This window comes from Molossus molossus, unplaced genomic scaffold, assembly GCF_014108415.1.
Source record: "Molossus molossus isolate mMolMol1 unplaced genomic scaffold, mMolMol1.p scaffold_m16_p_8, whole genome shotgun sequence".
Classification (NCBI taxonomy): Eukaryota; Metazoa; Chordata; class Mammalia; order Chiroptera; family Molossidae; genus Molossus; species Molossus molossus.
In genome coordinates, this window is record NW_023425402.1 from 7,394,037 (window position 1) to 7,407,587 (window position 13,551).

At 39.4% G+C, this 13,551-nt stretch overlaps 1 protein-coding gene across 1 annotated transcript in view; it reads right to left on the bottom strand.

The window, feature by feature from the left end:
• SLC26A8 (solute carrier family 26 member 8) overlaps nucleotides 1-13,551 on the bottom strand; it is a 91,008-nt gene that overhangs the window by 46,945 nt on the left and 30,512 nt on the right. The window contains exons 5-6 of the mRNA XM_036248663.1: nucleotides 2,032-2,196; nucleotides 1,108-1,257 (exon numbers count right to left, since the gene is read on the bottom strand). Coding sequence (XP_036104556.1) covers nucleotides 1,108-1,257; nucleotides 2,032-2,196 — 315 coding nt within the window. The remainder of the gene's footprint in view (nucleotides 1-1,107; nucleotides 1,258-2,031; nucleotides 2,197-13,551) is intronic.

A 13,551-nucleotide genomic window follows, 5' to 3' on the forward strand; every position in this document is an offset into this window, starting at 1 on the left:
AGGTGGTGGGGGGTGGGAAGAAATAAACCAAAGAACTTATATGTATGTATGCATAACCAATGGACACAGACAACAGTGTGGGGAAAGGCAGGAGAGGGGCAGGAGTGGAGAGGAGGGTTCAATGGGGGAAAAATAAGGAACATCTGTAATACATTCAACAATAAATAAAAATAAATAAATAAAAATTTTAAAAAAATTTAAAAGTATCCATTGTAGTTGACTTTGGGTGGTGTAACTATAAAAATATCTTCTATTCTTTTTTTTCCCTCTTCTTCATGTTTTGCAAAATTGTTAGGATGAGCCTGTATTACTTTCATAAGGAGGAAAAACCTTATTTATTAATTGAATTTATTAGGGTGACATTGGTTAATAAAATTGCACAAATTTCAAGGGTACAATTCTATAATACATCACCTATAATTATTTTTAAAATAGTATGGAAAAGAGGTAATAGAAAAGTTCTTTGAAAATAAGTATGTTTTACAAATATAAGCTAGCATTTAAAGCTAAATGTATTCAGCTTTGTCACAATTCAACATATAATTTTTTAAATCATTATTTTTACAGTCTTTTCCTTCCTAGTTGCTATTAATTTATTTAAAAGATAGGTCCTTGCTCGGCCTCTGTGTCTCAGTGGTTGAGCATCGACCCATGCACCAAGAGGTGTCCTGTTCGATTCCCAGTCAGGGCACATGCCCAGGTGGTGGGCCCAATCCCCAGCAGGGGGCATGCTGGAGATGGCCAATCGATGTTCTCTCTCATCAATGTTTCTATCTCTCCCTCTTCCCTCCTCTCTCTCTAAAAAGAAAAATCAATAAAGAAAAAAAAAAAATAAAAGTAAAAGATAGGTCCGGCCAGTGTGGTTTAGTGGATTGAGCGTCATCTCATGGACTGAGAGGTCTGGGTTCGATTCCCTGTCAGGACACATGCCCGCATGTCCGGGTTGCAGACTCGATCCCCAGTAGAGGACGTTCAGGAGGCAGCTGATGGGTAGTTCTCTCTCCCTCCCTTTCTCTCTCTCTCAAAAAATCAGTAAAAACATTTAAAATATATATATGGGTGTTTTAAATGATCTGAATTGTAAATTTGAGACATCAGAACACCTACCAGAAAAATCTCCATGGGAAACTCCAGGGGGTACCGATTGAAGGAGATTCGGATACATTTGTTGATTCTCAGAGCGACAACAGCAGTTAGAAATAACAGGATGCTGGTGGAATTAGCTTTTGGGAGAGACATACAGTAGTTAACTATGTTCTGAAAGAAAACAAAATTACAGAGGCTTAGAAAGGGATATATAAACACCTAAATCTAGAAAATAACACTTTCTAGATTAGTTCAGAAAGAAGTCCCCAAGCAATGTTGCTGGGCACAAAAGTCTTGACCAAGTGGATAGATACGTATTTTTTTTAGGTTGAAATACTGATATTAAAAGATAGGAATATCAGATAAAGAAATAATACACTTTATATATTTCAGTATAATTCAAAGGACCCAGGAGTTCTGTTTGTTAGCCTATTCTTTTTTTTTTTTTTTGGTATGTGCCCCTAGCAGGAACCGAACCCGGGACTCTCTGGTCTCGCAGGTCGACGCTCCAACTGCTGAGCAAAATCTGCCAGGGCTGTTAGCCTATTTTTAATTTTCTGAGACCGTATGCATATTTTAGCTTGGTTCCTGTGCCATTTTGCATTCAGGGATTACTTAGTAATTATATTCTTTAGATGTCTTAGGATACATTTTTGTTATGAGGCATGTAATGGATAGATATAGTACCTTAAAGATTAATTTTTTTCTTTTTCTTTTTGTAAATCATGTGAGTTTAAAAAGCTGGGCAACATGGTTAATGCAACTGAGAAATGGTCCAACTCGCATCTGCAGTTAAACAAGACTATAAATCTAGGACAGAGAAAATTATTTCCAGGACCCTCTTGACTCAGCTGCCTATGTAGGAGTCTCTCCACTTGGGTCCACTTCTGTGGGAGGACAAGGGGAGGGGCATTTGTAATTTGGGTGAGGGTAGAAATTACTCACATAGAAGAAGGCGATAGGACCAGCGTGGAAACTGATCATAATCCCGAGGATGCAAGTCAGCTGGGACAGTATAATGTGTAGTGCCGCGGCAGTCAGGTAAGCGCTGATTGCGGCCTCCGGAAGGTAAGTTGCCAAGAAGCCAAAACCTAACATGCCCATTGACAGCTGCAGGAGGTTCAGATTAAAAAGAAAAACAGAGGTAGAATGTCATCAAATGTTCTCTCTAGGCAATGTTCTCTCTAGGGGGGTTTCCAAGAAGGAGGTTAGGTTAGGCCTCTTTGATAAGTCTTCTGTTTTCTCTTTCCCTAATCAAATGAAATTAATAAGACACAGGAGGTCCTTGGTGTTCATTTGGAATCTCCCTACAGGCGCCAGACTACACTTGTTTCTTTCTTTCTTTTTTTTTTTTATCCTCACCAGAGGACATTTCTCCCTTTTTTGTTCAGACAGAGTGGGAGGGAGGGAGAGAGAGAGAAACATCCATGTGAAAGGGACACAAGTGGCTGCCTCCCGCAGGGGTCGGGGACAAACTGCAACCAAGGTACATGCCCTTAGCGGGAACTGAACACAGGACTCTCTGGTCCGCAGGCCGACACTCTAACCGCTGAGCCAAACACGCCAGGGTGACTACACTTATTTCTTTCTTAAGCACTTAAGCTTATTTCTTGCTCTAGAATCTACGGATCTTGTTCACTTAAGGTTAACAGTCACAGAGTGATCCCAACAAACCTTTGCCTTTTTATTTATTTATTTTTTTAAATATGTTTTTTATTCATTTTAGAGAGGGAGAGAGAGAAACATCCATCAGCTGCCTCCTGCACGCCCCCTGCTGGGGATTGAGCCTGAAACCCAGGAATAGCCCTGACCGTGAATCCAGCAGGGGCCTCTCAGTCCCTAGGACACTGCTCCATCCACTGAGCCACACCAGCCGGGCAAGTCTTTGTTTACCTGTTTTTAAATCCTCACCTGAGGCCCTGGCCGGTTTGGCTCAGCGGTTAGAGCTTCGGCCTGCGGTCCGGAGAGACCCAGGTTCGGTTCCCGCTAAGGGCACGTACTTCGGTTGCAGTTTGTCCCCGGCCCTGGTTGGCCCTGCGGGTGGCAGCCACTCGATGTGTCCCTTTCATGTCGATGTTTCTCTCTCTCTCTCCCTCCCTCTCTATCCGTACAAAAAATGGAAAAATATCCTCGGGTGAGGATAAAAAAAAAAAAAAAAGGTAAATCCTCACCTGAGGACATTTTCCCACTGACTTTTAGATAGTGAGAGTGAGAGGGAGAGTAAGAGCGAACACGTGGATTGGCTGCCTTCTGCACGACCCCATGTGAGGGCCAGGCATAACCACAACCGAGATATGTGCCCTTGACTGTAATTGAACCCGCAACTCTGGTCTACATGCTGATGCTCTAACTGCTGAGCCAAACTGGCCAGGACAAGCCTTTGCCTTTTTAAAGAGCCCTTTCAGCCCCGCCAGTGAGGCTCAGTGGTTGAGCGACGACCCATGCACCAAGAGGTCACTGGTTTGATTCCCAGTCAGGGCACATACCCAGGTTGTGGGCCAGATCCCCAGTGGGGGCATGCAGGAGGCGGCCAATTGATGTTCTCTCTTAACGATGTTTCTATCTCTCCCTCTCCCTTCCTCTCTCTCTAAAATCAATAAAGAAAAATTTAAAAAAATTAAAGAGCCTTTTCAATAGAAGCTCTGAGAACCCTTTCCAGGAGATATTAACATTCCTGTGAGGAATGCAGCTTTTTACAAAGGAAAAGACAATTAAAAAAACCTGAGTTCCAGCTCACACTTGGCCTTTGGTTCTTATCTTTACTAAGAATGATTAAACTGAATTTATGTCTTCAGGATTATACATTTACTCTATATATGTATAAAACATAGTATTTTACATGCACATATGCATGTATAATATAGATATATATTTTAAATGTTATGTAATATATAATAAAATAAATTATATATATATTTCTAAATATACAAAGGATCTAAAGGTTAGACATTAAACCATTAACAGAATTTACTTTGGGGAATGGGATTAAAAGTTGGTGGCTATACTTTATAATTTGTCCTTTATTATTTGAGTACATATGCCCATCTTTTATAATAAAAAAACACAATTGGGAAATTGATGGATAAAGCGGGGAGGCTAAGACAATGGGCACAGCCCAGTGCAGATGATGGGGAAAGAAAACAAAAGTCTTAAAGACCACTGTTGTCACCACTTCCTCTTCCACTGGACCAGAAGCTCTCAGAAAACAAACTAGGAAGAATAAATCTTTTAGCTTTGAGAGCTTTTTATTTCAAAGCTTCCCATCGGCTATGTGCCTGTCTCTTCTTTAATCTCCTGTCATTACAATTTAATATTCTCCTCCACTCTGGTCAGGCCAATCTGCTTCCTGTCTTTTTTTTTTTTTTTTATTCTCACCTGGGGACATTTTCCCTTTGTTGTTGTTGTTGTTGTTGTTGTTGTTGTTGAGATAGAGTGGGAAGGAAAGAGAGGAAGAGAGAGAGAAACATCAATGTGAAAGGGACACATCGAGTGGCTGCCACGCCCACTACCCAACCAGGGCCAGGGACAAACTGCAACTGAGGTACGTGCCCCTTAGCGGGAACCGAACCCAGGTCTCTCAGGACCACAGACCAATGCTCTAACCGCTGAACCAAACCGGCCAGGGCTGCTTCCTGTCTTTTGTGTGACTGGCTGATTTCTATTGCTGTGCTTATGGGTGAACTCTTTTTGTCCTCATCTCTGCCAATCTATGTCCATCACCCCTTTCAAGAGCTTAATAAAACTCCCCTCTTTTAGGAGGTGTGATGAAAAGAGCAAGATTCCTGGGGATGGAGAACTTGGCTTTAATCCTGGCTCTGCCACTCATTGGCTCTGTGAGTTTGGGCAAATTAAACTCTCTGAGCTTCAGTTTCCTAGTCTATAAACTGTGAGTAATACTCAGCACATGGTGTTTTGTATGGATTACATTACACAACACATGTAAAACACTTAGCTCAAATCTGAAAACAGTGACAGATGCAAATACACGTCACTCATTCATCATGCCATCCTTTCCTTTCACCTTGAAAATGGCAGGTATCTATAATTAACCATAGAACTCGTTCTTGCCCAGCTGTTCTGTGGTATCTGAATCTGTGTTAACACAGTTTTCTAGGCAGCCATTGTCAATCAGTCAGAATTGTCCTATCTGCCATTCTCATAGAAAACGAGTTAAATGTTCAGTGAATGAAAGAAAGGCTCAATAAATGGTTGTTTCCTTCCCAGACAACTCCAATTCAACTAAAGATTATTCCTTTATTTTATATTCTTTTGACACTAAACTCTTCACTTTTATTAATATTAGTTTGCACTTTAAGATTATCTAGAGCATAAATTCTGGAGGCAAATCACCATGAGCCTGAATCCCAATTTGGGATTTTACTAGCTAGGTGACCTTGGGCAATTCACTTAACCTCATTATACATTTGTTTCCTTAAAATAAGAACCATAGTAATATCCACCCTCAAAAGAGGGGGTGTTGTGAGAATCAAAAGAAATAATACATATAATGTGTTTAGAACAGTAACTAGCACATAGCAATAAATGTTATATATTATCATCTAGTTCGGAGTTCTTTAAATTTATACTTTTTATTTGTGATAATTGTGGATTGATAGGCAGTTGTCAGAAACAAAACAGAGTGGTCTGGTGTATTCTTTACCCAGTTTTCCCCAATAGTAACATCTTGGAAAACTATAGTACAATATCACAATTAGGATATTTATGTTGATACTGCCAAAACACAAACTAATACCATCACCTCAAGGATAACTCTATTGACCTGTTATAGCCAACCCCTACTTGCCTCTCACCTCTCATCTCTACTTCCAACCTCCACCCTCCTACCTCCATCCTCATCCTTAACTCCTGTTCTCCATTTCTATAATTTTGTCACTTCAGGAATTTTACATAGGAATCATGAGTATATAAACTTTCCTATTTTCAATTTCATTCAATTTTCTTCATGATTTCCTTCCTTCTGCTTATTTTGGATCTAATTTATTCTTGTTTTTCTAGTTTCTTGAGGTGGGAGCATAGACTATTAGAGACCCTTTCTTTCTTTCACTGTATGCCTTTTAGTGCTATAAATTTTCCTCTCAGCACTGCTTTAGCTGTGTCCTGCAAATTTTGGTATATTTTCTTTTAATTTACCCTAAAGTATTTTTAAAATTTCCCCCTGAGACTTACTCTTTCACCTATGGATTAAGAAGTGTGTGTGTGTTTTTTTAACTTATCTTTATTGTTGATTATATTACAGATGCCCCCCTTTATTCCCCCATTGACCCCTGCCTCCTCAATCCTGCCCTCCTCCTGCCTTCCCCACACTATTATCAATATCCATTGGTTATGCATATATACATACAAGTTCTTTGGTTTATCTCATCCCGCCCTCCCTCCCCCCTTCTCTTTGAGGTTCATCAGTCTAACAACCAATTTGTCCTTCTTCATCCCTTCACCTTTTTTACTCATTGTCCTAACCCCCCTCAAATCTGGCAACCAACAAAATGTTATCTGTATCTATGAGAATGTTTTTGTTCTGCTTGTTCATTTTGTTTGTAGATTCAATTGTTGATAGATATATATTTATTGCCATTTTATTTGTTCATGTTTTTTAAGTTCTTCTTCAAAAAGACCCTTCAACATTTCATACAATGCTGGTTTGGTGGTGATGAACTCCTTTAGCTTTTTCTTGTCTGGGAAATTCTTCATATGTACATTGATTCTAAATGATGGCTTTGCAGGATAGAGTAATCTTGGTTGTAGGTAATTACTTTTCATCACCTTGAATATCTCTTGCCACATCTTTCTGGCCTGCAATTTCTTTTGAGAAATCAGCTCACAGTCTTATGAGAGCTCCTTTGTAGGTAATGAACTGCTTTTCTCTTGCTGCTTTTAAGATTCTCTCTTTCTCTTTAACCTCTGGCATTTTGATGATGATATGTTTTGGTGTGGACCTCTTGGGCTCATCTTGTTTGGGACTCTATGTGCTTCCTGAACTTGTATGTTGGTTTCCTTCACCAAGTTAGGGAAGCTTTCTGTCATTATTTTTTCAAATAGGTTTTTAATTTCTTTTTCGCTCTCTTCTCCTTCTGGCACCCCCATGATGCAAATGTTGGTGTGCTTGAAGTTGTCCCAGAGGCTCCTTACACTATCATCATTTTTTAGGATTCTTTTTTCTTTTTGAAGTTCTGATTGGGTGTTTTTTGCTTTCTTATATTTCAAATCGATGGTTTGCTTCTTGGCTTTGCCTACTCTACTATTGATTCTCTGTAAATTATTCTTTATTTCAGTTAGTGCTTCCTTCATTTCTGACTGGTTCTTTTTTATGTTGTTGATTTTCTCACTAAGTTCCTTGGAGGTCTCCTTCAGTTTCTTGAAGGTCTTGCTAAGTTCCTTGAAGTTCTCCCATGAAGGAACTGTATGGCCTTGAGCATCCTTATAACCAGTGTTTTGAACTCTCCATTTGATGAATTGCTTATCTCCATTTTGTTTAGTTCTTTTCTTGAAGTTTTGCTCTTTTCTTTCATTTGGGGCATGTTTCTTTGTCTCCTTATTTTGGCTGCTTCCCTGTGATTGTTTCTAAGTACTAGCTAGAGTTGCTATGTCTCCTAGACTTTGTAGGGTGACCTATTGTTGTAGGTGTCCTATAGAATCCATAGGCACAGCCTCCCCGCTCACCCCAGCTAGGCCCTCGAGGTACACCCCTAGTGTGGACTGTCCAGCCTTCTGTTGTAATTGAGTCTTGATTGCTGTTGGCACATCAGTGGGAGGGATTTACTCAGGCTGATAAGCTGCGAGGACTGGCTCTGCCCACAGACCACTGGCCTCTGACTGCCTAGGGGGATCAGCTGTGTAGGGCCCAACACACGGAGCAAGACTTACTTCAGCAGGGCTCTGGTACCCACTGAGTCTGCTCATTGAGTGCATCACTTGTGGAGGTGGTTGAGCGGTGGTATTTCAATGTGGTACTAAGCTGTCCACTGGGTGGGTGTACTGGCTCTGGGGAAAGATCAGCCACTGTCTGTGTTCCACCTGGGGCCACCCGGTAAAAGCTACAAAGTGATCTGCTGATGGCTGCTTCTTGTGTTGGGCTTGGAGGTGCCCAAGAGAAGCCAAGTTGTGAACTAAGTCTGGCTGCTTCTAGTGCCAGGCCTAGGGCCACTTAACAAGAGGTATGGGACTCACTAAGACTAGATGCTGCTTGTTTGAGAGAATTTAGGAAAATCGGAAGCAGGATCCAAGACAGGCCAATCCTATGGTAAAGCCATTGGAAACAGCTTGGGTGGGCCTGAAAGTTGGGTGGGGCAGGGCCTCAGGTAATCACCAAGGCAGGGCAAACAGTATGAACCAGGTTGTTGGCGTCTCAGATGTGGCACCCATCTGCAGGCCTCATAGGGGTAGGGCTCACCAAAGGAACAAAGACCTCTCATAGCACATCTGTCTGAGAGAAAGCTGCCTCTCCAGCTCTCGACCTGCTTAGTTCTTCCCCATATGTCTCTGGTGCCTTTCAAGCTGCCTCCCCTCCAATCTTAGAGGGAACAAGTCCAAGTAAGTCTGTGTGCGGGCCCTTTAAGAGAAGCTGTCTGGGGCACCAGCAGCCTTAGCCTCCCTCAGCCTCAGTTCCTGCTGGTTTTTACAGCCAGAAGTTATGGGGATTTCTCTTCCTGGCACTGGAACCCTGAGCTGGGGGCCTGGTGTGGGACAGGGACCCCTCACTTCTCAGGGAAAACCTTCATAGCGGAGGTATCCCTCCTCATTTTTATCCACCACACATGGGTGTGGGACCAGCCCCTCTGTGCCTCTGCCCCTCCTACCAGTCTCCATGTGGTTTCTTCTTTAATATTGTAGTTGTAGGACTTCCATTCAGCCCAATTTCAGATGGTTCTCAAGACGTGTTATTTTAGTATCCAAATATTTGAAGATTTTCCTGTTAACTTTCTGTTATTGAGTTCTAGTTTGATTCCACTGTGGTCAGAGAACATATTGTTTGATATTAACTCATTTTAATTTATTGAGGTTAGTTTTATGGCTCAGGAAATGATTTATCTTGGTATATGTTTCTTGAATCATTGAAAAGAATGTGGTTCTGCTGTTATTAGATAGATTGTTTTGTAAATATCTCTTAAATCTTGTTAGTCAATAGTGTTGAGTTTTATTATTTCCTTGTTGATTTTCTGTCTAGTTGGTTTATCAATTATTGAGAGAGGAGTGTTGGATTCTCCAACTGTAACTGTGTATTTATCTATTTCTTCTTTCAGTTCTATTAGTTTTGCTTCAGATATTTTGTAGCTCTGTTGTTTGGGGCACACACATTTAGAATTGCGATGTTTTCTTGGTAGAGTGATCCTTTTATCATTGTATAATGTCCCTTTCTACCCCTGGTAATTTTCTTAGCTCTGAAATCTACTTTATCTGATATTAATATAGTCGTCTGCTTTTTTTTTTATTCATATTTGCATGCTGTATCTTTCTATTCTTTTACTTACAAACTGCCTATATCATTATATTTGATGTTTCTTATAGACAGCATACTTTAAAATATGTCAATATCTTTAGTGTAAATGTTGCTTTAGTAGGGCTTATGTCTGCTATTTTTCTGTTTGTTCTGACTCTTCATTTCTCTTTTTCTTTTTCCTGACTTCTGTGGGTTACTTGAACATTTCTAGAATTCCATTTTTATTTATTTGTATTGTTTTTTAGTATATCTCTTTGTATAGCTTCTTTAGTGTTTGCCCTAGGTATTACCTTATATATACATAATTTATTACAGTCTACTGGTATCAACATTTTACCAGTTCAAGCAAAGTATAGAAATCTTACTTGTTTATAAAAGAATTGTTTTAAATATTTCTTCTATATATATTAAAATATTTCTTCTATAAACATTTTGAACTATATCAGATAGTATTATCATTTAGCTTCAACCATCAAACATAAGTTAGGAAACCAAAGAGGACAAGAAAAATCTATCATACTTATCCATATTTTTACTCTTTTTGTTGTTCTTTCTTCCAAATGTTTAAAGATTCCTTCTTTAATTATTTCCTTTCTTTTTAGAAAGCTTCCTTTAGACATTTTTTAAGGTATGTCTGCTTGCGACAAATTCTCTCAGTTTTCTGTTATCTAAGAATGCCTTGACTTCCCCTTCATTCTTGGATGATATTTTCATTGGGTATATGATTTTGGATTAACAATTCTTTTCTTCCAGTGAACAAGAAATATTGTGCCACTTCCTTCTGGCCTCTATGGTTTCTGATAAAAAGATCTGCTGTCATTTGAGTTGTTTTCCCTCTGTAGGTAAAGTGTTTCTTCCACCGCTTTTAAGAAATTTTTTCACTATTTTTAGTTTTCAGAAGTTTGACTATGGTTTGTCTTGGTGTGGATTTCTATGGTTTTATTTTCTTTGGGATTTTCTCAGCTTCTTGAATCTATAGGATTAGATAGTTTGCCAAATTTGAGGAGTTTTCAGCTGTTATTTTTTTTTATATGTTTTTTTTTATTGATTTTTTAGGGAGAGAGAGAAACATCAATTGCTGCTTCCTCCACACCCACTACTGGTGATTGAGCCCCCAACGCAGGCATGTGCCCTGCCCAGGAATCAAACCGGGACCTGTCAGTCCATGGGCCAATGCTCAATCCATTGAACCACACCAGCCAGGCCAGCTGTTATTTCTTAAAATAATTCAGTCCCATCTTTTTTCTACCGTGGTTCTGGACTCTTAGGACACAAATAATAGATCTTTTGTTATAATCCCATTGTTCCTGAGGCTCTATTAATTTTTTTTATTAATTAATTTATTTTTGTTACAAATGTTTCTCCTTTTCCTCCCACTGTTTCCCCCCTCTCTCTCCCTCCCCACCCTGTCCCCAGCGTTGTTGTCCATGTCCATTGTTCATGCATACATGCATACAAGTTCTGTGGTTTATCTCTCCCCCACCATCCCCTCTTCTGGGGATTGTCAGTCTGTACCCCACTTCCACATCTCTGGGACTACCTCATTCCTCAGACTGTTATGTTCATTATATTCCACAAATAAGTGAGATCATATGATACTTGTCTTTCTCTGTTTGGCTTGTTTTGCTTAGGATAACACTTTCCAGGTCCCTCCATGTCGTCTCAAAGGATAAGAGATCTTTCTTTCTTACAGCTGCATAGTACTCCATTGTGTATATGTACCACTGCTTTTTTGTCCATTCATCTACTGATGGACATTTGGGCTGTTTCCAGATGTTAGCTATTGTAAATAGTGCTGCTATGAACATGGGGGTACATATATTCTTTCTGATTGGTGTTTCAGGCTTCTTAGGGTATATTCCCAGCAGTGGGATCACTGGGTCAGATGGAAGTTCAACTTTTAATTTTTTGAGGTAACACCATATTGTTTTCCATAATGGCTGCACCATCTGCATTCCCACCAGTAGTGTACTAGAGTCCCCTTTTCTCCACACCCTCGCCAGCACTTGTTGTTTGATGATTTGTTGATGGCGGCCATTCTGACAGGTGTGAGGTGATTCCTCATTGTTGTTTTAATTTGCATCTCTCTGATGATTAGTGATGTTGAGCATTTTTTCATATGTCTCTTAGCCATTTGTATGTCCTGTTTGGAGAGGTGTCTATTTAGTTCTTCTGCCCATTTTTAAATTGGGTTCTTTGTCTTCCTTTTGTTGAGTTGTATGAGCACTTTATATATATATTGGAAATTAACCCCTTATCTGATATATCATTGGCAATTATGCTTTCCCAAGCAGTGGGTTGCCTTTCCATTTTGATGATTGTATCTTTTGCTGTACAGAAGCTTTTTAGTTTGATGTAGTTCCATGTGTTCATTTTTTCCTTTGTTTCTGTTGCCTTAGGTGATATATCAGTGAAAATTCTGCTGTGTAGCGTATGATGTCTGAAGTTTTGTTGCCTACAGTTTCTTCTAGGATTTTTATGGATTCATGAGTCACATTTAAGTCTTTTATCCATTTTGAGTTTGTTCTTTTGTATGGTGTAAGTTGGTAGTCTAGTTTCATTTTTTTGCATGTAGCTGTCCAATTTTCCCAACACCATTTATTAAAGAGGCTGTCTTTACTCCACTGAATGCTCTTGCCACCTTTGTCAAATATTAATTGAGCATATTGCCTTGGGTCCATTTCTGGGTCCTCTGTTCTGTTCCACTGGTCTATATGCCTGTTCTTGTGCCAGTACCAGGCTGTTTTGATTACAGTGGCTTTGTAGTATAACCTGATATCTGGTAATGTGATCCCTCCTACTTTGTTCTTCTTTTTCAAGATTGCTGTGGTTTTTCAAGGTCTATTTTGGTTCCATGTGAACTTTTGAAGTATTTGTTCTAGTTCTGTGAAGTATGTCATTGGTATTTTGATGGGGATTGCTTTGGGTAGTATGGACATTTTAATGATGTTAATTCTTCCAATCCATGAACAAGATATGTGCTTCCACTTTTTTATATCTTCCTCTAGTTCTTTTTTCAATGACCTGCAGTTTTCTGCGAATAGGTTTTTTACTTCTTTGGTTAAGTTTATTCCTAGGTATCTTAATTTTTTGCCGCAATGGTAAATGAGATTGTTTTCTTAGTTTCTCTTTCTGTGACTGCATCATTGGTGTATAAGAATGCCATCGATTTCTTGACGTTAATTTTGTATCCTGCTACTTTGCCAAGTTCATTTATTAAGTAGTAAATTTTTGATGGAGTCTTTGGGTTTTCTACGTGTAGTATCATGTCATCTGCAAATAATGACAGTTTCACTTCTTCCTTTCTAATTTGGATACCTTTTATTTTTTCTTCCTGTATGATTGCCGTGGCTAAGACTTCCAGTACTATGTTGAAAAAGAGTGGTGAAAGTGGGCATCCTTGTCTTGTTCCTGTTCTTAAGGGAAATGTTTTTAGTTTCTGCCCATTGAGTATGTTGTTGGCTGTAGGTCTTTCATATATGGCCTTTATTATGTTGAGATATGATCCCTCTATTCCCACATTGCTGAGCGTTTTTATCAGAAATGGATGCTGGATTTTGTTCAAGGCTTTTTCAGCATCTATTGATATGATCATGTTGTTTTTATTCTTCATTTTATTTATGTGGTGTATCACATTTATTGATTTGCGAATATTGTACCAGCCTTGCATCCCTGGGATGAATCCCACATGGTCATGGTGAATAATTTTTTTGATGTATTGCTGAATTCGATTTCTAGTATTTTGTTCAGGATTTTGGCGGCTATATTCATCAGGGATATTGGCCTGTAGTTTTCTTTCTTTGTAGTGTCTTTTTTTGGTTTTGGAATTAGAATTATGCTAGCCTCATAAAAGAAGTTTGGAAGTCTTCCTTCTTGAATTTTTTGAAATAGTTTGAGGAGAATGGGTGTTAGTTCTTTTTTGAATGTTCGGTAAAACTCCCCCGTGAAGCCATCTGGGCCTGGGATTTTGTTTGCTGGGAGTTTCTTGATTACCTCTTCAATTTCCTTAG